This window comes from Pongo pygmaeus, chromosome 22 (assembly GCF_028885625.2).
Source record: "Pongo pygmaeus isolate AG05252 chromosome 22, NHGRI_mPonPyg2-v2.0_pri, whole genome shotgun sequence".
NCBI lineage: Eukaryota > Metazoa > Chordata > Mammalia > Primates > Hominidae > Pongo > Pongo pygmaeus.
The window spans coordinates 49,615,316-49,638,148 of record NC_072395.2 but is presented as its reverse complement, the minus strand read 5'-3'; the positions used below and the strand labels follow the sequence as shown (position 1 = coordinate 49,638,148).

The 22,833-nt window shown below is 50.2% G+C and overlaps 1 protein-coding gene across 3 annotated transcripts in view; it reads right to left on the bottom strand.

The window, feature by feature from the left end:
• The window catches only part of SIM2 (SIM bHLH transcription factor 2), a 49,839-nt gene that overhangs the window by 5,980 nt on the left and 21,026 nt on the right, over positions 1–22,833 (bottom strand). For all 3 annotated transcript variants that reach the window (XM_054468594.2, XM_063659667.1, XM_063659666.1), the window contains exons 5-8: positions 19,761–19,846; positions 16,572–16,771; positions 11,704–11,810; positions 1,026–1,173 (exon numbers count right to left, since the gene is read on the bottom strand). In XM_054468594.2, coding sequence (XP_054324569.2) covers positions 1,026–1,173; positions 11,704–11,810; positions 16,572–16,771; positions 19,761–19,846 — 541 coding nt within the window. The remainder of the gene's footprint in view (positions 1–1,025; positions 1,174–11,703; positions 11,811–16,571; positions 16,772–19,760; positions 19,847–22,833) is intronic.

Genomic DNA, 22,833 nt, shown 5'->3' with positions numbered 1-22,833 from the left:
AAGGAGACCTGGAGAACCAGCCCACACATTTGCTCAGGAAGAATAACTAAAAGGCTAAACTGTTTTCTCCCTGACAGTTTTGTCAGAATCACTTGACTTCTAAGACACACAGTCATTCTATCAACAAACCTAGAGCCTAAATCCTCACCCCATGTAAAGTGCAAACGAGAACCTTTTCATCATGGGGCTGGCGGCACGGCAAGGGTCAGAGCCTGGAGCAAGGTGATTGAACGTACAATAGCTTTGGTGGGCGGAAAGTCATATATGGCCCCAGATAGACATCTGTCCTATTGCTTCTAATGGCCTTAAAAGTATTTGCAGGCTGGGCACCGTGGCTCATGCCTGTAATTCCAGCACTTTGGGAGGCTGAGGTGGGAGGATCCCTTGAAGCCAGGAGTTCGAGACCAGCCTGGGCAACATAGCAAAACCCCATCTCTACAAAAACATATATTTTTTTAATTTACAAAAAAAAAAAAAAGCATTTGCGACTGAACTTGACCTTCTGAAGTGTTTAAAGGACCAAATATTCACCATGATTTATTTGTAACAGACTCTATAGAAAGACAGGTAAAAAAAAAGGGATATTTCCTGTCTCAAACAGCAGGAGCATCTAAGATGACCTAAAGGCTTATAGGCATGGATAGCACAAGTTTGTATTCTTGATCGGGGGTGTGCACCCTCTTTGCACCCTATTCAGGATGGGGGGCATCACCACCCGCCCCCATGCTCCTCACTAGGCTCTGTGATGGGATCCTAAGCTATGCCCAGGGCAGGCCCCCTCCTCCTGGCTCCCCCTGCAGCCTAGCACTTGGCTTTCACCGCTGAGCATAGAAATAGTTTGGACCTTCCAAAATGACCGGATTGCTAAAAAAAAAAAAAAACAAAAAACAAAAACAAAAACAAAAAACCGGAGACAAATGAACAGTTTGAGAAAGAGAGAAAGAGAGATGGTGCTTATTGGAGCCATCCAATGTGGGACAGGGAAGAGAAAAGAGCAAGGAGAGAAACAAATACGTGTGACTTACGTGAGTACATAATTGACACTCACGATGCAGTGGGGCCGGGACGAGCGGCTGTTGTGCACCACGGTGGCGTAGCTCTGCACCCACACCCAGCCGCCCCGCTTGGACAGCAGCCGGTAGTACTTGGTGGTGACCTGGCCCTTCACCAACACTGCAAGCACAAGGTGACATGAGTCCTCAGATGCTTCGCAGGCCCCACCTCTGGGATGCTGCCCCCAACAGTGACCTACGTCCCAAGGACACCTCTGAGAACTTGACAAAGGGGGCGAGCTTTCTCCACTGGAGGGTGCATGTCTGTGTGCGTCTCATGCGTGCACACACACACACGCGCGCACATACATGTGCACACAGGAATTTTGCCTTCAACTTCAAGGAGTTCCCACCCATTAAGAACTCTCGTTTAACAGTCATTGCTTTCATTGAGGGAAATATTAGCCACCAAAGTTTGTACCTGGCAGAATGAAAAAATTGAATCTGCTTTTTAGTTTTCAAAATGCCACAATTATGTTTTAATCCCCAAATCCTTAATGGGGGGGGGGGGGTGAGTGATGTAGTTATTTACACAAAGTAGTCAGTTGAGTGCATTCAACCAAGTGTCAAGCTGTTGCTGATGTTTGCTGTTCAGAAACATGAGGGTATTCACAGTGAAACTGTTTGTTACTCTGTTGCCATTTATATTTTCTTCCCATTAATCCCAGTTTTCCTTGGGCCCATGAATTTGCTATGTTGTTTATGGCTACAGAGTTCCTGAAAATTGGGCCTATGGGCCTGTCTTCTATGCTTGGGTGCAAACTCCAGGCTGCTCAGCAGCTCAGCCAAAGGCCCGGTGCACCCATAAACCACAATTCCACCTCACCGCCTTCCAGGAGGCAGGTGGGGGAGGAAAGTGCCAGAACCCACAGGTGGGCAGTGGAGAGGTGAAGCTTCTCCAGGGAAGAGGAGGATAGCACAAGTCTAGAAAGACACCCTTGGATATCTGGTCCTCAGCTCCAGAACATTCCTGCTTCTCAAGGCAGTACTGGCCCCCCTGGACCTAACTAGCAGCTGCCTGAGCAGAGATTTGGGGAGGTGGCCAAAGGGGCTGAGTCTGTGACTGTACCAGCTGGGGCTGAAGGAAACTCCCCAAGGCGCATATCCAACAAAAATTCAGCCTTTGAGGCTCATATGCAACAAAAATTCAGCCTTCCTATCATACCACTAGGCAAAGCCCCCAGTCTCTGCCCAAACACTCCTGGGCTCTCTGTGGCCCTTTACGGTTCCTTTTCACCTTGCAGATGGCTCTTTCTCATCCACATCAAAATATTTTGGTGCAAAAGAAAACGCTGCACGGAGTTATTCACCTTAATATATAAAGGGTTCGTACAGGTTGATAAAAACACAAAGACCCTAAAAGCAATATAGGCAAAGAACATGAACAATAATCCATCAAAGAATAAATATAATGGGCAAAATGATGAACAAATGCCCAACTTCCTTGTTTAACTCAAAGGCAGATCCGTCCATCAGATCAACAGACGTTAAAATAGAAACAAACATTGTATGATTCCCTTTACATTAAACGTCCAGAATAGGTGCATCCACAGAGTCCAGAAGCAAATGAGTGGGTGCCAGGGGCTGAAGCACGAGAGGAACTGGAGTGACAGGCTCCTTTTGGGATGATGAAAACGTTCTGGAATTAAAGGTGATAGTTGTTCAACACTGTGACTATAACTAAAAAACACTGAAAATGGTGAGAAAGGCGAATTTTATCTAAAAAAAAAAAAAATGAAAGGCCAACAGGTGACACCAGCTAATCTATGGTGAGTGGCATTTTTTCTTTCTTTCTTTCTTTCTTTCTTTCTTTCTTTCTTTCTTTCTTTCTTTCTTTCTTTCTCTCTTTCTCTCTTTCTTTCTTTCTCTTTCTTCTTTCTTTTTCTTTTTTTTTTTTGAGACAGAGTCTCTCTGTGTTGCTCAGGCTGGAGTGCAGTGGCATGATCTCGGCTCACTGAAACCTCTTCCTCCTGGGTTCAAGCAATTCTCCTGCCTCAGTCTCCCCAGTTTTGCCAGGTTAGCCAGGCTGGTCTCAAACTCCTGACCTCAAGTGGTCCGCCTACCTCGCCCTCCCGTAGTTTGCCATTATGGCAAACTATGCAGCCATTACAGGGGTGAGCCACGGCACCTGGCCCAGTGAGAGGCATTTTCATGTGTGATGGACGGATGAGTTGGTGGAAAGCAGTCTGATAGCTCACACCCTCTGACACACTGATTTCACTTCTAGGAATTGATCCTATGGAAATTGTGAGCAAGTCTGTGTGCGCAAACACAGACTTACGTACAAAGGGTTTCATTGCCGTATTGCTGAAAATTCAGGGAAAAGGGGTGGGGAGAGACTTAACTGTTCAACTGTAGGGAAAAAAGTAAATACATTATGGCAAACTATGCAGCCATTAAAACAATGATTAATTAGAAATTGTAATATTATGGGAAATGTGTCTGATACAATGTTAACAGAAGAAAAGACAAGATTCAGAAATGTGTAAAGTATAACCCTAATTATGAAAAAGTGGGCAGGTGCACACACCACCCACTCCAACAAACTGTGTGATCCTGGACTAGCTACCAACGCCCCCGTGACTCAATATCCTCATTTATAAAAAAAGGATAATCAGTCCTTACGTCATATAGTTGTTGAAAGATTAGATGATCTGTTTGAGGATTTAGAACACTGGCAGCCACAGCTGAAGGGCTCAATACATATTAACTCTTATCTGACTGAAAATGACGGATAATTTTCACTTTCTTCTTTTCAGCTTTCCTTGACTTTCTAAATTTCCAACAAGGAGGAGGTTTAACCAGAATGAAATGTTTTTGTTTTTTACATGGGAGAGAAGATTGTGGGGGTTGGGAGGCAGGAATCCAGTCTCCATCAAGCCCCACCACCCCGTCAGGATGAACCTGGGGACATGAGGCAGTGCTGCTGTGTAACGAGCATGCCACCGGCTGGAGAGAGGCCTCTCCCGGACCATGCAGAGAGCAGCGCTTTTCTGCCCAGGCTTAACATCTGCATCTCAACCGACTCAGATGGGTGCTGAAGGGTATAGGCAAAGGCCATGGCAAAGAGAGAAGCCTGACAATGCTTCTCCTTTGGGGGTTTGCTTCTCTAACGAAAAGATACATGGTGTCTACTTCCAGCTCATTTCACAGGATTGCCTCATTCTACCCGCTACAACAGTGGGAGGTGGGAGGTAGGCAGCACCAGGAAACTGGGGCCAACAGAGCTTGAGGGCACAGCTGGAGTCCAGCCCAGGTGCCCTCAAAGTGGCAGCTGTGGGAGGAGGGAGCAGCAGCCTCTGGAAAGTTCTCTATAGCTATTAGGTTGGTAGAGAAGTACTTGCGATTTTTGCCATTACTTTTTTTTTGGAGACGGAGTCTCGCTTTGCCACCCAGGCTGGAGTGCAGTGGCATGATCTCAGCTCACTGCAACCTCTGCCTCCCAGGTTCAAGTGATTCTCCTGCCTCAGCCTCCCGGGTAGCTGGGATTACAGGCACCCACGACCACACCCAGCTAATTTTTTGTACTTTAGTAGAGACGGGGTTTCACTATGTTGGCCAGGCTGGTCTCTAACTCCTGACCTCATGATCTGCCTGCCTTGGCCTCCCAAAGTTCTGGGATTACAGGCGTGAGCCACCGCATCCGGCTGCCATTACTTTCAAAGTAATACATTGAATAATACGTATGGGTGTGAGGTGGGCTCACCTTTTAAGGGAGACTTAGCCAATTTGTTTATGGTCCAAAATAACCAAGAGATGCAGCAGGCTCAGCCTGAGGATCCATCCACGGATTTCAAGAGGACAAGTGCTCGCTAAGCTCTTCAACCTCAAAATCTATTCAAGCCCTTAGGAATATGGCCCCATGTGTTTTTTTTTTGTTTTTTTTTTTTGTTTTTTTTTTTTTTGAGACAGGGTCTTGCTCTTTCACCCAGGCTGGAGTGCAGTGGCACAATCTCGGCTCACTGCAACCTCCGTCTCCTGGGTTCAAGAGATTCTCCCTGCCTCAGCCTCCTGAATAGCTGGGATTACAGGCAAACGCCGCCACGCCCAGCTAAGTTTTGTATTTTTTAGTAGAGACAGAGTTTCACCATGTTGGCCAGGCTGGTCTCAAACTCCTGACCCCAAGTGATCTGCCCACCTTGGCCTCCCAAAGTGGACATTGAAATGTTTTAATAGTTGCACATGGCCTGTGTTCTCTTTGTGGTCTGGGTTTGGCCCATTCTGGGCAAGAGCCTACCTAGAGAGCTGGGTGAAATTCTCAACAACCTCGGAAGAACAGCCATGTGGACATCATGGTTCTTCCAAACCATGGACAGCCCAGTGTCCCATGACACAAACTGTCAGGTTTACTGACACTGATCCCTTCTCCACCTACGTACCAGGCTGTCCTCAGCCCGCCCTGAGGGTCTGGGTCAACAGATCACAAGCCTTTGCCAGCTCCCCCTACATACAAGAAAAAGTCTCCCAAACATGAAACAAAGAAAGCAGGGAGGCAGAGCTCGGCTTCCCTGAAGCCAGGCTGGAGCCTGGTGCCTTTAATCAGCCACCTCAGGTGGTGGGTGAGATGTGGGGTGGGAGGGTCACAGTGGTTCCATTTATGATGCTCCTGTGTTCACTTTTCTTTACAGAATGTTCTGGGGCTGGGTGTAGTGGCTCAGGCCTGTAATCCCAACACTTTGGGAGGTCAAGATGGGAGGATCACTTGAACACAGGAGCTCAAGCCCAGCCTGGGCAACATAGCAAGACCCCATCTTTATAAAAAAAATTTAAAAATTCGCTGGGTATGGTGGTACCTCCCTGTAGTCCCAGCTACTCAGGAGGCTGAGGCAGGAGGATCACTTCAGGCCAGAAGTTCAAGGTTCGAGTGAGCTCTGACCACGCTACTGTACTTCAGACTGGGTGACAGAGTGAGACCCTGTCTCTAAAACATAAAAATGAAGAAAGAAAGAGAAAGAAAGGAAGAAGAAAGAAAGAAGAAAAAGAAAGGAAGGAAGAAAGAAAGAAAGAGAAAGAGAAAGAAAAGAAGAAAGGGAGGGAGGGAGGAAGGAAAGGAAAGGAAAGGAGGGAGGGAAGGAAGGAAAGGAAGTTCTGGGGAATATTGTAGCACAGCTCTGACTTCACAAGCTCACCTGGTGACACCCAGACCACACCAACATGATGCCCACATGCCCCCTTCTCTGGTCCGAGGTGTCCCCTCGCCTGACCTCTGCAAACCTGTGCTCCCCAAAGCCTGTGCTGCTGGCCCTGCTCTTCCTCACAAAGCTCGAGTTTCTGGAGGCTGGGAGTTCTTTCTCTTTAGGGGCTGCGATTTCTTCAGCCCCTGTGGACTCTTGCTCCCAGTGAAGAGGATATTCTGAAGAACGTGTGCAAACCATCGGGCTGTCTGGCCCTCCCGGAGGGAGGATCAGAGGCGGTGGCCTCTTACCTCCAATCAGGCCTCTGCAGAGCCCTTGGAACTGACCCCACAGATTCCTGGCTTTTGGCTACCGGTGTGGGGAAAGCGAGGCCTCAGAAGAGGGGACAGTGACCTCACTCGGGTCCTGGCTGTTGGCAGCTGTCTGCTTTGTCCCTGATCTCGGTGACCTCACCCACTGCCCATGAGAGATGCATCTGGGCATCTCACTGTGAGGAGTCCTGAGGGGCCCAGGCGGGGGTTGCTGTCACTGCTGGCCACCTCCAGCTACACTCGCTTGTGGCAGATGGAAGGGAAGCTGGCAGGCTGCGTGTGTCCCTGCATCCCTCGGGCAGCCACAGGGCCAGCTCTAGCTGATGGAGTTGAAAGACTTGAGTCCCAGGTCTGCAGTGGCCACAGTGGGGACCCTGGTGGAACCTGGGAGGGCAGGAGGCTCAAATAGGGAGTCTGGCCTCACCACCTTTCCCTCAAGCCAGGCCCTGAGCCGGGCTGTCAGCCACCAAAGCACTGTGTGACGGGACTAACAAGTCCCATTTCAAAATGGGGCCTCCCACCTTCTCAGCTTCTCCCCTGTCCTCCCCAAGTCGACCTCTGCAGCTATAATACGGGAAGGGCCTCTCCCCACAACTTGAGTGAGGATACGGACATATTAAGGAATGACCTAGTTCAGGGCTGAATTGTGCCCGGGACACTAAGACAGTCCCCAAGTCCCCATCAGGACCCAAACACCACAAGACAAAAGCATCGTCCAGACCTGAGGTCCCTTGGTTGGGACTCTGTGGGGCCAAGCAGCGGTGCGGCACATGTCCCCAAGAGGAGAGGCAGCAGCCATTGGTACAAAGCCAGGAGTGGAGACAGAGCTGGAGAGCGTGGGGGATGGGCTTCCCTCAGCCCTCACACAGCAGGGGTGTGGGTGTAAGGACGCTCCTGTCAGCCAACAGGGACCCCCAGAGAGAGGCATGGCCTGTGTGGACAAGCAAAAGATGACAGACGGGGCTGGGAAGGGAGAAACTTGTGGAAGGTTAGAACAGAGAACATCTTCACACAGCCTGGATGAAGGCCCAGCAGGGAGGAAGCTGAGGAGAGGCTGTGAAGACATCGGCCTTGCTCTGGCCCAGCCACATCCACTGGCCTGACCTGTTCTCCCCCACTGAGGCCTTTCTTTGGCAGGGCCCACCCTGACCATGTTGGGGGTAAGCCAGGCAATCAAGGCCCCCTGAGAGCAGCCCTCCAGCCACTGATAGGCACAGGGGTATCAATACCTCAGCTCACTCTCCCCTCTGCTTGATGACACTGGCTCTGGGGTCTACCCGGGGTTGAGTGCCAGCCTCCCATGGCTGTAGCCAGTGGACAACACCCTCTGTGGCTCCTTCCCTGGCTCACTCCTCACTCCCCTGGCCATGTCTAGTCGCTGTCCAAGTCAACCATTGCACTTCAACTCCAGGCTCAGAGGCAGCTTCTGGAGTTTCAGGAAATCAAGCAGGTGCCACCCAGCCCTGGGGATGGAGAGGCAGGAACAGGAGGCCTGGGGTTGGCCCCTCTGGCCCGTGTTCTGCACCTGGGAAGGAGAGTGAGGCCTCCACAATCACAAAGCTCCATACCATGAAGACCCCGACTCTGAAGACCCTGCTTGGGAGTTGACTGTCTTCCCAGAGAGTTCTAGCTTTGGAGAGGCGTGTGACATTCCAGTTGAGTGCTCTGAGGGGAGGCTGCTGCTCAGCCCTGAAGGTGGTTCCCACGCTGGATTCAAAGAACTCCCCATTATCTGAGACTGTCCTTGCTGCCACTCCCTCTCAAAGCTGCCAGGGGAAACTGAGGCAGGCACACTCATGGTGAACTCCAAGGCCACACCAGCCCCCTGGCCCGGCTGGGGTGCACTCTTTCCTGGTCATTTCTCTAGCACAGCTAAGGTCAGAGTCACAGGACAGTAGCAATCACTGTCAATCTTGCTATTTTCTGTTTTCTTTGAATTACCAATTCTGGCTCATTTGGAAAAGAAAGCCGTACCCTGTCTAATTTGTAAACACACCTACCTTTTCGAGCCTGTGCCTGCCTGCCCTTTCAGAGTCCCCTTGGACAACTTCAATATCTGGAAACTTCCTTTGAGATAAAGTGGCTTCATCATATGAACCACAGGAGACCCCTCAAATAAAATCACCTTGTGGGTCTGGTGAGCCGGGCAAGCTCAGGAGGGCTGGGATCCTACAGAACAGCCACCAGCCCACATCTCCAAGGTTAAGCCCCGTGGTGTGGTGTGGTGGTGACAGCTGACAGCACGAGAGCCAACGGGCTGGACTTTGGTCCTGCCCCAGCTCCACTGCTGCTCTTGGGCAAGTGTCCCCTGAGTCTCACCCTGATCACCTGGGAAAAGGGCACGAGAGGGACACAGCTCCCCAAACTGCCCACAGGTCAGAGTCTATAAGTGAAAGCATCTACCCGTGATGGACACAGAGGAGGCACTGACTTAGCATCACTGCAGCCTTCATGACTGTTCCAAAGCAAAAGAGGGAAAAAAAAATCCCAGCTTCACGCCGGGCGCGGTGGCTCAAGCCTGTAATCCCAGCACTTTGGGAGGCTGAGGCGGGCGGATCTCGAGGTCAGGAGATTGAGACCATCCTGGCTAACACGGTGAAACCCCGTCTCTACTAAAAATACAAAAAAAAATTAGCCGGGCTTGCTGGCGGGCGCCTGTAGTCCCAGCTACTTGGGAGGCTGAGGCAGGGGAATGGCGTGAACCCAGGAAGAGGAGCTTGCAGTGAGCCGAGAGCACGCCACTGCACTCCAGCCTGGGCGACAGAGCAAGACTCCGTCTGGGAAAAAAAAAAAAAAAAAAAAAAAAATCCCTGCTTCCTGGGTTAGCCAGGCAGTGTGAAATAAAAGACATGGTATTTAAAAAGAAGACTTTTGTCTAGGTGCAGTGGCTCACGCCTATAGTCCCACTTGAGGTCAGGAGTTCAAGACCAGCCTGGTCAACATGGCGAAACCCTGTCTGTACTAAAACTAAAAAAATTAGCCAGGCGTGGTGGTGGGCACCTGCAATCCCAGCTACTTGGGAGGCTGAGACACGAGAATTGCTTGAACCCAGCAGGCAGAGGCTGCAGTGAGCTGAGATCACGCCACTGCACTCCAGCCTGGGCAACAGAGCGAGACTCCATCTCAAAAAAAAAAAAAAAAGATTTTTGATTCCCTCAGTTTTCTGTCTCTGTGCTTAGAGGCCTAATTTCCTGCCTTTCAGCCTGCTGTGAAGAGCAGGTCCCCTTGCTGTAATTCAGGGGTGTGCTTTAAACTCCCCAGCATTCTCCTGCCTCCGTGGAAGGGGGCTCCAGACCCCCCAGGGCTGGGGCTTTCCCTCAGAGCAGCTGGTCAGCCCCTCCGCCCCAACAGTGGCAGGGGGAGCGTGTGGAGGTATGAGCCCTCACCTTCGCTCTCCAAGTCCCAGACTGTTCTAGGGCACAGCACAGCTCTATGCCCTTGAGGCAAATGCCTCTCCCATCTCCCAACTGCTCTTGCTACTTCAGAGCACCCTCCACTCTGCTCTTCACACTTGTCTGCTCAAGTCTCCTGGACATCTGATTCTAGAATTGACACACCATACCCAGTTTGCACAAGAAAACTTTCTAGCTCCCATATTAGTGACACCGACTGAGAAGTTCCATCCGAACACTAAGCAGTTGCTTCTCTACCAAGCTTGGTCTCCAGAATGACAGAGATGGTTATGAGATCATGATTTGGTCTTTAACAAAAGACAGAAAAGGGTTGTTCACACCTCCAAGTCTCCACATGAGTCAAGGAGCAAGGAAGAAGCCTTCTGTGCCTGCCCAGCATAAGTCCTGGGTTTCTGTCCATAGAGACTTGGGGAGGGAAGAGTAACAGCGACACCCTGGGAGTATCGAGTTCCCGGGTCCCAGTCCACACCGAGCCCAGCACACCACGCATCTGTGAATCTAGTGGCCTGCCGGCCTGCCGTCCACCTCCCACTCGACACTGGCAACCTGTCCTCTAACGTCCCTGAGCCAACAGAAGGCAGAGCAAGAATAGAGGACATGCCATCTGGGCCACACTGCAGAAGACCCAGCTCCTCTAACTATCTGCACCCTATTATAAATCACCACCGACTGGCCATGGGTGTGGCAGGGCTGGACAGCAGGAGGATGAGGCATTCCACTCCATCCAAATTAGTCTTTGCCTCCATTTGGATTCTAAAAGTGTATGGCCGGATGCGGTAGCTCACGCCTGTAATCCCAGCACTTTGGGAGGTGGAGACAGATGGATCACCTGAGGTCAGGAGTTCGAGATCAGCCTGGCCAACACGGTGAAACCCCGTCTCTACTAAAAATACAAAGATTAGCCAGGCGTGGTGGCACGCACCTGTAATCCCAGCTACTTGGGAGGCTGAGGCAGGAGAATCGCTTGAACCCGGGAGGCGGAGGTTGCAGTGAGCTGAGTTCACGCCACTGCACTCCAGCCTGGGCGACAGAGCAAGACTCTGTCTCAAAAAGATTTTTTTTTTAATTTTAAAAAAGTAAAAGAAAAGTGTCACTTCTTTAAACATTTCAGCAACTAGAGCATCCCCCTCTATATCCTGATGTTTCCAAACCGCCTCCGTTGGCAAATCAAATCGGTGTTTGTTCACCCTTTCCCAAGATGACCTCTCCCATCGTGGAACGGTGGCCTCCCTGGGCTTCCCCTAGCTGGCCGGGGTATAGCAGTCGGAGACAGCTCTGTGTGGGTTCAGCTCACAGCTCTGCTACCATCCAGCTGTATGAAGGTGGGCAAGCGGCTTAACCTATCTGGACCTCAGCATCCTCACTGGTAAAATGAGGATCATGACAGTGAGACCCTCCCTCACTGAACTGGTATTTAGTCACTTAAACTTAGTGCCCGACAGCAGTAAGAGCTCCATAACTAGCAGTTCTTCCACTGTTGTTGCTGTTATTCGCAAATGGTGTCCAGATCACAGAGTTTAAGTTCCACATCCACAATCTAGAATCCAGGCAACTTCGTGATCCTACACCTGCTAGAGTCTCCCTGAAAGGGTGCGCGTGGCTGCTTGAGAACCGACAACAGGCAGCCGTACTTAATCACGGGGTGGAGGAAGCCACACTTGAGGCTTGAGATTCAAGTGGGTATCATGGATGATTATTGCACCAACAAAAGGGACACGTCCCCCCAGCTCTGTCCTCAGCACCTCCTCCCTGACCAGCTACCTCCCGTGGCTGGGGTGGGTGTGCTACTCACAGAGATGGTGTGCGTAGCGGAGGTGGAACACGTCGCAGCCGTGCACGTGATGGTATAGGGTCTTCTCGATCAGGTCCTGCGGCTCGTACCCCGTCACCTCGGTCACCCTGTGGGGGCGTGGCAGCTCAGTGAGTTACACCACTCTGCAGACTGGCTTTCATTTAAACTAATATTGGTTTTGCCAACTAATCAAGTGCTAAAAGCCTCAGGTGGGAAATGTTGATTTTGGAAACTGAGAATGATCTTTTTTACAAGAAGCAAGTCTTTGAACTCTAGCCCGGTGCAGGGTGTAGCACTATTCATGAACGGGAATGTTCTTCTGAAACCACCGGCTAAGAGAATGTTTGGAATGGCTTAAAATTGTAGCCTTTTTCGAAGTTCAGCTTATCGGGGAATGCTTACAAGTGGACTTTGATACTGATATTGCGAGAAAGCTGCTATGGTGAGAAAGAACCCAATCTTGGAAGGCTTCGGGGGGACGGTCCTGTGCGAATGTTTTTTATAAATTGTGGTAAAATATACATAATATAAAATTCACCATGGTAACCACTGCTAGTGTACAATTCAGTGGTATTTGGTGCACTCACTATGTTGTGTAACAGGCATCACTGCCCCTGTCCAGAGCTTTCCATGATCCCAGACACTCTGTCCCCATTAAACACCAGCCCCCCGCTGTCCCCTGCCCAGCCCCCAGTAGCCTCCCTTGTACTTTCTGTCTCTAGGAATTTTTCTCTTCGAGAAAGTACATATCCGTGCGATGGCACGCCGTGTGGCCTTTGGTGTGTGGCTTCTTTCACTTAGCATGATGTTTCCATCCATGTTGAGGCATGTGTCTGAACTTCATTCCTTCTTAGGACTGAATAAGTTTCTGTTTTACATAGACACCACATTTGGTTCCTCCATCCCTCTGTCTGTGGACAGTTGTTTGCACATCTTGGCTACTGCGAGTGCGAGTGTTTAAACCTCTGTTGCACGCTAGACACTGTTGATTGGCACAGATGGTCTCAGGATGCTGCCGTTGGGTGATTCCCACAATTGGGAATTATGGGATAACTGGAGACCTTTAGGCTCCTATGAGGGGAGGATTGGTTCAGACCCCCCAGAAGACAGGATAATGCCCTAAGATATTGTGACTAGAAGGAAAGCCTTAAGCTCTCTAGAGAAATGGAAGCATTTTCCCGGGGCTTATGTGACACAACCCCTTGGTGTTCTCATCGAGTCCCGGGCATATTAATTTCCCACTTTGGCTCTTTGAAGAAAAGTGGCTCTCAGTACCCAAGACCACATCATCACCCGCATCAGGATCGCTCTGGCCGTAGGTGGAAGCTGCACGTGGCAACGATGGTTTCCCAGGCTTTGGGCAATGGGGCTGGGCACCATGTCCTCGAAGGAGGTGGTCCTCAACATCTTGGTGATAGATTTTCAAGAACAGATGAAAGAGAGAGGGATGAAGGGATTCCAAGGCAGGCAAGGCTATGGTGCAGAGTCAGTCCTGGGGGCCGGGTGAGGTCGGGGAAAGAGGGAGGGCTGGGGCTGGGGCCCTCCTTGCTAGGATAGGAGACATTAGCTGTAAATTAAACTGAGAAACTTGACCTCACTTTCATTCTTTAACCCGCTTCCCTTTCTGTTAAGATCTGCTCAAGCTTTGGGTCGTAAATCTCGGAGAGCCTCATGTTTCCCTGGAATTGTTCCCTGTTTGGTGTACTCATTTCCATGGTGTCCTTCTAGGGTAGGAAGGAGACAGGGCTTGCAGCGGGGGGTCGGGGCGCCGGAGGCGTGGGGAGGGGGACTTGTAGAGCCCAGAGCCATTCAGGGCTCGGGGGACTTGTCTAAGGGCCACCTAGAACTTCAAGCCCCATCAGAATCTAACTCTGTGTGGCAGGAAAATTGAGCCGTCTGGCTTCCCCCAAAAAGAAAACCAGGCATCTCTACCGTGTGGGGATGAAAGAGGCTTCCCAGACCCTATGGATGCAAAGTTACAGAACAACGGCCCCAAACGTGTAAATGAATCAGAAACACATGTATTAAGTTTCTCATCAAAGTACACACTGGCTTTAAAAATTAAAGGGAAATGGAGGGGTTTGGCAGGGTGCCCTCCCGGTTTTTTCCAAGCCTCTAGTGTCTGAAGACCTGTCAGAGGGATCTGCCAAACCCCAAACATCGCTGTGTTCACCCATCCTTAGCAAAAGCATCAGCTCCAGTTTCAAAGAGAAATACCACAAAACCCTGACGAACCCAATTTCAGGTTACGGCGAGTTCAGTTGTGTCTGGGATTGTGCGGGCTGTGGTGCCAGACAGGCCCATGGCCACCCTCGCTCCTGTGACTTGGGGCTGCTGGACCTCGGGCAAAGCCCTCGCCTGGCTCCTGGGGTTTGGACCCAGAAGGGACATTTCCCACCCTGCTTGGCCACTCTGCTGTCCTCCCAGGGCTGGGCCAGCCCAGGCCCCATCCCCTTGGTCACAGACTGACTGACTGACCTGGTGACTGGGAAGGCCTCTGCGGCTTTCTTCTGACCCCGTTCAGCCCCTCCCATGTGACTGCAGCTCAGAAAAGGCCTCAAGGCTTTGCTAGAAGCTTCCTGATATGGCAGGAACAACCAGAGATCTGGGAGAGGCAGGATGTCTCCTTCAAGACCACCAGCCTTCTTTTCTGTTCACTCCAGGGGTGCAGCCCCCACACCCTGAGACTCGGGAGCTCCCACTGGCGCTGCAAAGCCCCATCCAGGCCCTGTCCAGGCCCCCTTCAGGCACAACCTCCTCTACCCTTGGCTGCCTTTCCGGGCAATGTGGATCGAACGGCTTGAAAAGTCTCTCCTCTGGGAAGACCACTTCTTTCCTGTTCTCGAGAATTCATTAGTCTCAGGGGTTTCCTAGAAGGATCAGAGGAAAACTAGGAGACGAAACAAGGGAGAAACCAGTCGGATCCTCCCAGATGTCTCTGGTAATGACCTTGGGCAGCTGATGTCCTTCCAGCTGCCTCTCAGAAGTGGCTCCCAAGTCAGAAAAGAGGAAGTAGAGGGGTCCACCTCCGCTGGGACAGCTTGGCTGCCTTCTCTCCCTGCAGGGCCTCCCTCTGCATGGCAGGAAAATGGCATTTGTTGCTCTTGGCCGTCCCCAGAGGTGCTGGCAGCTTTCCCCAAAGAGCGCTGCTTCCTCTCTGCTTGGAGTTTCTGGGAAGATGCTGGTGACCCTGCCACGCTCACCCTTGTCATTTCCCTGCCTCTGAGTGGTCCTGAAGGGCGTCGACAAGGAGTCAAACTGACTCCTGTCTTTATCTCTCACCCCTAAACAGGAAGATTTGTTTTTTCTCTGTAGAGCATTAATAAGTGGTTAAAATGATCAATTTTATGTGATGTGTATTTTACCACAACTTTAAAAAGTGAAAAAGAAAAGAAAGCCATAAATCTTGGCTTCTGGACATACAGAAATCAAAATGTATCTCTCCTCCCCCAGCCAAAGACTCATCGCACACACACACCCCACGTCAGGAACGGGGTCTCTGATGGCTTATTCCTGACTGCACAGCCAAGGAACCTACCTGCCAAGAGCTAAAGTGGCCTTGGTAAGAGAGGCTTCACTGTTTCCAATGCTTCCGTCTATTATCTAATCTCATCTTTCCTAGCAGTGAGTGGGCCGGCTGCGCTGCTATTTCACAAATAAGAACATGGAAGAGGCCTGACTAGCACGTGGCCTCAAGACTTGGGAGGGGTTTGATGGTTCCACAGGGTGGACATGTGTCAAAGCGTCACACTGGACCCCACAAACACCACAAAACCCTGAAAACCAAACGCAGTTAGCATTTGTCACTTAAAAATTCAATTCAATTTTAGGCTGGGCACACTGGTTCACGCCTGGAATCCCAGCACTTTGGGAGGCTGAGGCGGGCGGATCACCTGAGGTCAGGAGTTCAAGACCAGCCTGGCCAACATAGTGAAACCCCATCTCTACTAAAAATACAAAAATTAACTGGGCGTGGTGGTGGGTGCCTGGAATCCCAGCTACTTGGGAGGCTGAGGCAGAATCGCTTGAATCTGTGAGGCAGAGGTTGCAGTGAGCTGAGATCGCACCATTGCACTCTAGCCTGGGCAAAAGAGCGGAACTTTGTCTCAAAAAATTAATTAATTAAAATTAAAATTCAATTCAATTTTAAAAAACTTAGACTTTAACTGCAGACCCAGTTAAAAAACTGGGACTGCAGCTGGCTCTGGGGGAGAGTGAAGGCCACTCCAGAATGGGTCTGGAGAGAGGTCCTCCCCAAGGCCAGGGGAAATGACCTCATCCAACCCCCTCCTCCCAGCCCAGATGTAGACAGGGCACCCATGAGCTGTGGGCAGAGCATCCCCCAGGGAAGGCAGCGTCTCTGCTCCCAGCCTCAGCCCTGTGGTGACTTCACACCAGCCTGAGTGCGAAGGCCCCCCACACACTGCACTCAGGGTGGAAACTTTCTGTTTGTTCTAAAGTCCTCCTCGGACACAGGAGGCAGAGCTCTGACATCACGGCCTTCAAAAAAGCCCAACCTGTGCTCACAGCACATGTTTTCATTTCAAACTCTAGTGATTCAAATAAGTAAATAAAATAAAACAAGTAATCAATAAGTAAATAAAATAAGTAATCAATAAGTAAATAAAATAAGTAATCAATAAGTAAGTAAAATAAGTAAATCAATAAGTAAATAAAATAAAACAAGTCCTTGAGTCCTAAGGCTGACATATGTTCTTTCAGTTCATAAACTGCTTTTGCTTAATCCACATTCCTATTATGACTTATTCCTTGTTATGATTTGGCCAAGATGGCAGCTTCCAGGGGCCCATTTCCACCACCCGTGTCTTCCAGAAGGTCACAGCCACGGTGGCATGTGCAGAACTCACCTGGAATCCAGGAATATCAGCTTCAGGTCGAGGCTGGCCCTGAACATGAACATGTTACTGTACAGCTTGATCTCAGTGATGGCACTGGGCGGCAGCGACTGGCCCACAGCCACCAGCCCCACAATCTGGTAGCAGGAGTCGTACAGGGACATGTCCAGCATATACTGCCTGATCTTCAAGTAGCCACTGCAGTGGATGACCTGGGAGTGGAGAGGGCAGGGTCAGCCACTGGCCGTCGGGGTTGGGCTGGTGCCCACTCCTCCTGGCTCATTTTCTCAAACGTGCTGGAATATCTCCCAGCCCAGCCTCTACTCCGCTGTGTGGCCCAGTGTGCTGACAAGCACCGGTTCATTGCTTAGGAGAAGTGGAGAGCTCTGCTTCTTAGGAAACAACATAATAGCTGGATGCAGTGGCTCATTCTTGTCATCTCAGCACTTTGGGAGGCCGAGGTTGGGGGATCGCTTGAGTCCAGGAGTTCGAGACCAGCCTTGGTGACATGGTGAAACCCTGTCTCCACAAAAAATACAAAAATTATCTGGGCATGGTGGTGCATGCCTATAGTCTCCAGCTACTTGGGAGGCTGAGGTGGGAGGATCACTTGAGCACTAGAGGCAGGGGTTGCAGTGAGCCGAGATTGTGCCACTGCACACCAGCCTGGGTAACAAAATGAACTCACAAGACAACAAAAAATATCATAATAAAATATAAGGGTTGTCTTATCCAATTGACTGTACTATAAGTAACTACAAATTAGGGCTCCGTCATATATGATGGAGATATACATTATGAGCTCACTGCCAAGCTGTGGGTAGGTAACACAATAAAGGCATCTGGGGGAAGCCAATCGTTTGTTCCACAGTGCTTGCATCAGTGACTATGCTGCTTACCACCTTCCAATGGGATTGAACTTGGCATCTGTATCACTCGACATGCTGTACCAGTAAATAAACAATTCTTTCAGTAGACTTTTTTTAGACAAGGTCTCACTGTCGTTCAGGCTGGAGTGCAGTGGTGCAATCAGGCTCACTGCAGACTTGACCTCCCAGGCTCAAGTGATCCTCCCACCTTAGCCTCCTGAGTAGCTGGGACCACAGGCATGTGCCACCATGCCTGGCTAATTTTTAAAAATTTTTTTTGTAGAGACAAGGTCTCATTATGTTGCCCAGACTGGTCTCGAACTCCTGGGCTCAAGCAGTCCTCCCACCTTAGCCTTCCAAAGTACTGGAATTACAGGCGTGAATCACTGTGCCCTGCCCCAATACAATTTTTTGAAGTCTTCATTTTTAATGTATTTTTATTTCCTTTATTTATAATTCAAGATTTTATCTCCTTGTAATAATAAGCCAGAGTGGCCCTATAGAAGCCCTTCCAATTGCTGTAGCCAAAAGCCATACAGACGAGAATGCAGTGTTTCAGTGTCAAACAGAAACATCTGTACAGCCTCGAGCCTCACTACTGGAAGCATTTATTCCAGCTGCAGTCTGTGAAATCTTGACAGGATCATTATCATCATGACAACGGTGAAGAATCTTAGCCTTAAGTTCCCTGTTCCAAAACTCTTCCTCCAGGATTTCTGAATGCATTCATCATCTTTAGGGCTAAAACAAATCTTAAAATCCTTCCAGTCTATTCTTCCATTTTACTAATGAGGAAACCAAGAACAAGATGATGTCATGTATTGCTTAAGATTGGACAGTGGACAGTTAACAAGTGGCAAAAAAAAGTCAAGACCCAAGTCCCATCCAGGCGTGGTGGCTCCTGTCTGTAACCAGACACTGTGGGAGGCCAAGGCAGGAGGATTGACTGAGGCTAGGACTCAAGACCAGCCTGGAAACACAGCAAGACCCCATTTCCACAAAAAATTTTAAAAATTAGCTGGGTGTGGTGGTGTGCGCCTGTGGCCCCCGCTACTCAGAAGGCTGAGGTGGGAGGATCATTTGAGCCCAGGAGTTTGAGGCCCCAGTGAGCTGTGATTGCACCACTGGACTCCAGCCTGGGTGACAGAGCAAGACCCTGTCCCTTAACAAAAAGACCCAAGTCCCCTGAAGAATATCTGTTGGCTCCCGGGGCCCCACCGTGGCCCAAAGAGGCTTAGTATCTGGGACAAGAAGGAAGAAACATGCCCCCCAAACTGTAACAACACAGTGAGATACAGGTCAAAGGAGGAGCTTAGAGTGGGGTCAAAGAGGGGAGCTGGGGCGGGGCCCTCCAGAAAGAGAGGACAAAGGCACAAAAGTGCTCTCTCCTCTCACCCCATCCTCTTCCCTCCTTTTCTAAGAGGCAAATCCTCCTGGAAGAAAGTTTCTGGCAGCCTCCAGCCTCATATTGATGGGTTATGATGTCTGTCTTCTGAGGTTGGAGAGACAGCAGTGAAGATGCCTGGGAGGAGGGTAAGGAGCCCAGAGAGGGGACAAAAGGGTTGGTGGGGGGCACTCAGCACAGACATCCCCCGACCCACTTTTCCCTGGGGAGCGGCTGACTCTCGTGCCCTGAGACACGACCTACTCCTCCATTCTGGAATGAACCAGAACAAGCGGTGGTGTCTGGCAGAGAAGTGGAGCCAGGGAGGAGCATGGGCTGGGCTCAGAGTCCCAGCTCTGCCACCAAGCCCCTTCTGCCGTCCCTCCTCTGGTCCTTGACTACAAAACTGGGCCGGTGCTGCTCATTCCAATGGGCAGCTGAGATGCTTGAGGGAGTGGCCCAGGTGTGGTGCTGCAGATGAAAGCTCTGCTTCGGACCTTGGAAAGGGCGCTAGCATTATTGTGGTACACACTGTCATCGGCGGCAGGGAACTTGGTGGAGCATCCCAAGGGGAAGGGCAGTGTCGGTGCTCTGGATACCACTGCTGGCTGCACTGTGCCCAGGAGGATGGGCCTCTAAGAACTCCAGAGGCGGTGGCTCCAGTGGGACTGGTCCACATGCAAAGTGCCAAGTATTAATAAAATCTGCCCTAAGCCACGCTGATTCCGGGTCTTATGTGATGAATTCCAGCCAGCCTGGAACATCCTCCTAAAACACCAGCTCTCACATGAGCCTCCAAGAGACTGTGCGCCATGTTGCTGGAGAGCTCTACATTAGCGGGGATGATGAGTTTGTGCTCCCGTGCCTTCCTTTCTGCAGATGCTCTTGAAAACACAGAGTGAGGACCCATAGCCAGCTCCTCCCCGCACCCATGACTCCCCGCCGTACCTTGTATCCGCTGCAGGTGAGGCCCGCGTTCCTTTTCGCCAAGACACACTTCATTCGAAGAAAGAATGACCTCTCTATCTCATACTCTGCAAGCAGGAGCAAGGTGAGGTTGGCAGCTGTCCCTCCGTGCTTCCCCCATCCTTCTTCCAACCTCACCAATGTGTTCCCAGGGCCAGATGCAGCTGCCACAGGCCTTCCCAGTGTGCCCAGACCCTGCTCAGAGATCTTGGACCGTGGCTGAGATCTGGGTGGGGCAGTGGAGACACCAGCCCAGTCCTGGGGTGGCTTCCTCGGCTCTGAAGGAAGGCAGCCAAATGAGGCCGCCCCTGAGGCCCCTGATGGGCCCTGCAGAGCTCCACCTGCCATCGCCCGCTCCTGGGGGCCGTGGGCTCCAGGAAGGTCCAGAAGCCTCTGACTTCCCTCAGGGTAGCAGGACTTGAGTGCGTGTGACCCAGGCTCGGCAGATCCATGCTTTCACCCTCATTTCTAGCCCCGGAAGGACCACCCCGTCTCTGTCTCTGCAGGGCTCTGCCCTTCCTACTCACTCGCTTTGCTTTTGCAGGCCTCCCATGCAAATCTCTGACTTCACTATTGTCAATGCAAATGTGTCCCCTAAGGAAACACCCTCTGCTTCAGGAAGGGACACCAGTGCTCTAAGACACAAATAGAGAAGGACCTCTGAGGGAGGGCGAGGTCACTCCACTCTAAATAGCCCTTTGGTGGAGGTTAATACATGAATTTTTAAAGGAAGGTTACCACTAGGAATGGAAGCAAAGTCTTCCACCCTCCCTGAGGTCACTGCCCTGCGGAAGCTCAGGAATCACCTCAGAGGGCACCCCCTACCCCAGTTGGAGAGGCTGTCATATTTTACCCACAATTCCCCCTGCAGCTGGTGTCTGTGGGCAAAAAGCTTCCCTCTGACATGGCTGCCTGCCCCAGCCATTCCCAGATAAGCACGGTGGGTGGAAGCTCAGGTCTAAAATACATCAACTGGTCATTAACTACCAAGTTCTGGGGAGAGCCCATTTCTCACAGGTTTATCATAAAACAATGGGGGTCATTTCAGACACAGAAAGTCAGCAAGGGAGCAGCTGGGGAGAAAATGGAGCACTTGGGAATCTCAACCCCTGCACCCCTCGGCTGGCTGTGGAAATGAGTCAGGTGCGGCCTCAACGCTTCCAGCCCTTGTTGCTTCACACTCAAAGGCCACAGAAACAGGGCGTGAAAGGGTCTCATGATATTCCCAAGACTCATTTGCTCTCATTTATAATCCCTCTTTGGGAGGTTATGACCCAGGCAGGGTAAAATGAAACCAGTGGTAGGGGGAGAAAGCCCAGTCCCATACAGTTAACACACTGTGCAATTTTCAGGCCAGGCATGGTGGCTCACGCCTGTAATCCCAGCACTTTGGGAGGCTGAGGTGGGCAGATCGCCTGAGGTTCGAGACCAGTCTGACCAACATGGCAAAACCCTGTCTCTAATAAAAATACAAAAAAATTAGCCAGGCATGGTGGTAGGCACCTGTAATCCCAGCTACTTGGGAGGGCTGAGGCAGGAGAATAGCTTGAACCCAGGTGGTGGAGGTCTTAGTGAGCCGAGATCACGCCACTACACTCCTTGCCTGGGTAACAAGAATGAAACTCTGACTCCAAAAAAAAAAAATAAACAAAACAAAACAAAACAAAAAACTGTACTGTGCAATTTTCAAAAACAATAACAGCACTATGTTCTGCAGTTCTCTGACACCTGTTGTCTTTGTCCAGCTTTAAACAACCCCGCAGTGAAAGAATTCGATTCAGGTGCGATGTTCTAGCTTAGCCCTCATTTTGTTAGAAATTACCTCTTCAGAGCCATGACTCATGCTGATGTATGCAGACATATCATATCCAAGAATCAGACCTTAGCTGCAACTAGGTGTCCCATCTCATTTCAGAAACCAACATGCCAGGCTCTCTCCTTGGTAAGGAATAATTAGACTCCAGTGACTATTTCTGGAGCGGGAACTTGCAGGCCACACAACTGTCTGCAAGGGATTTTACAACTGTGTGAGCTATTTTGTATTCTCTCTTCCCAGCCCAAGAATGACCACTCCCCCCCAACCCCCAGAAGACAGCAGTAAGAATGCAACTCATGTTTTTCCTGCAGCCAGCTACTCCATTCTCATCACCCTTAAAGCCTCTTCTTTTGCATTTTGTTCCACTGGGGTATTTTGGCCAAGCTGGGTGCCATAGTCCAAAGCACACACAAGGCCCATTTGTCAAGAGGCCTGTTGGCCTCACTGGATGGTTGGAGGAAGTTAAAAGGCCAGGGCCCCTGGAATAAGTCCTTCTGTATCTTCCTAGCACTCATCGCAATTGAAATTTAAGGAGTCATTTGTGTAATGACCAGGGCTTCTTAATGATTTGTGCCACAGCACAAAACCTACAGATCCCTACTTGGAGTAACATTTTTAAATACATAAAATAAAATATATAAGATTACCAAAAAAGCAACTGTATTGGAAAGTAATTATCAAAATATTTCAACACAGTGATACGGATATAAATGTGCTGCTTTATTAATACATAAATAAGAAGGTTCAGTAGCAGGTCTCAGAACTCCTGAAATTTTGAAGTAGGCATGTGGGCATAAGCGATATGTTTAAACCTGCAAAACTTTCATATGATATGGAAAACATCTGTGATTTCTGTTGTTGGCAAAGCCACAGGTACTAGGGACCCCAAGATGGCTTATCATCTATCATCAGAAGCAAAGGAAATGCCAAATTTCAACTGCAGGAAACACATATGTAATTTTCCCCATGAAATGTCATGGATCACCCACGACCCCCGAGTTTTAGGCATGGCATCTTGGTTAAGGAGAAGCTTGGTCTAGACCCGTGATGCTGTAATCCCTGGAATTCTGACCCAAGAGCACGAGGGGAGCAGGCTTGCACCACTTTTGTCTTCTACCTAGCACTCAACACAGGTTCTGGCCAACAATAGGAGCTTGATGAATATTGGCTTAAAAGACACAGGTATAAATGCAAATCCCCACATGGCGGGTGTTGTGTGTATATTGGAGAGACCTGGGC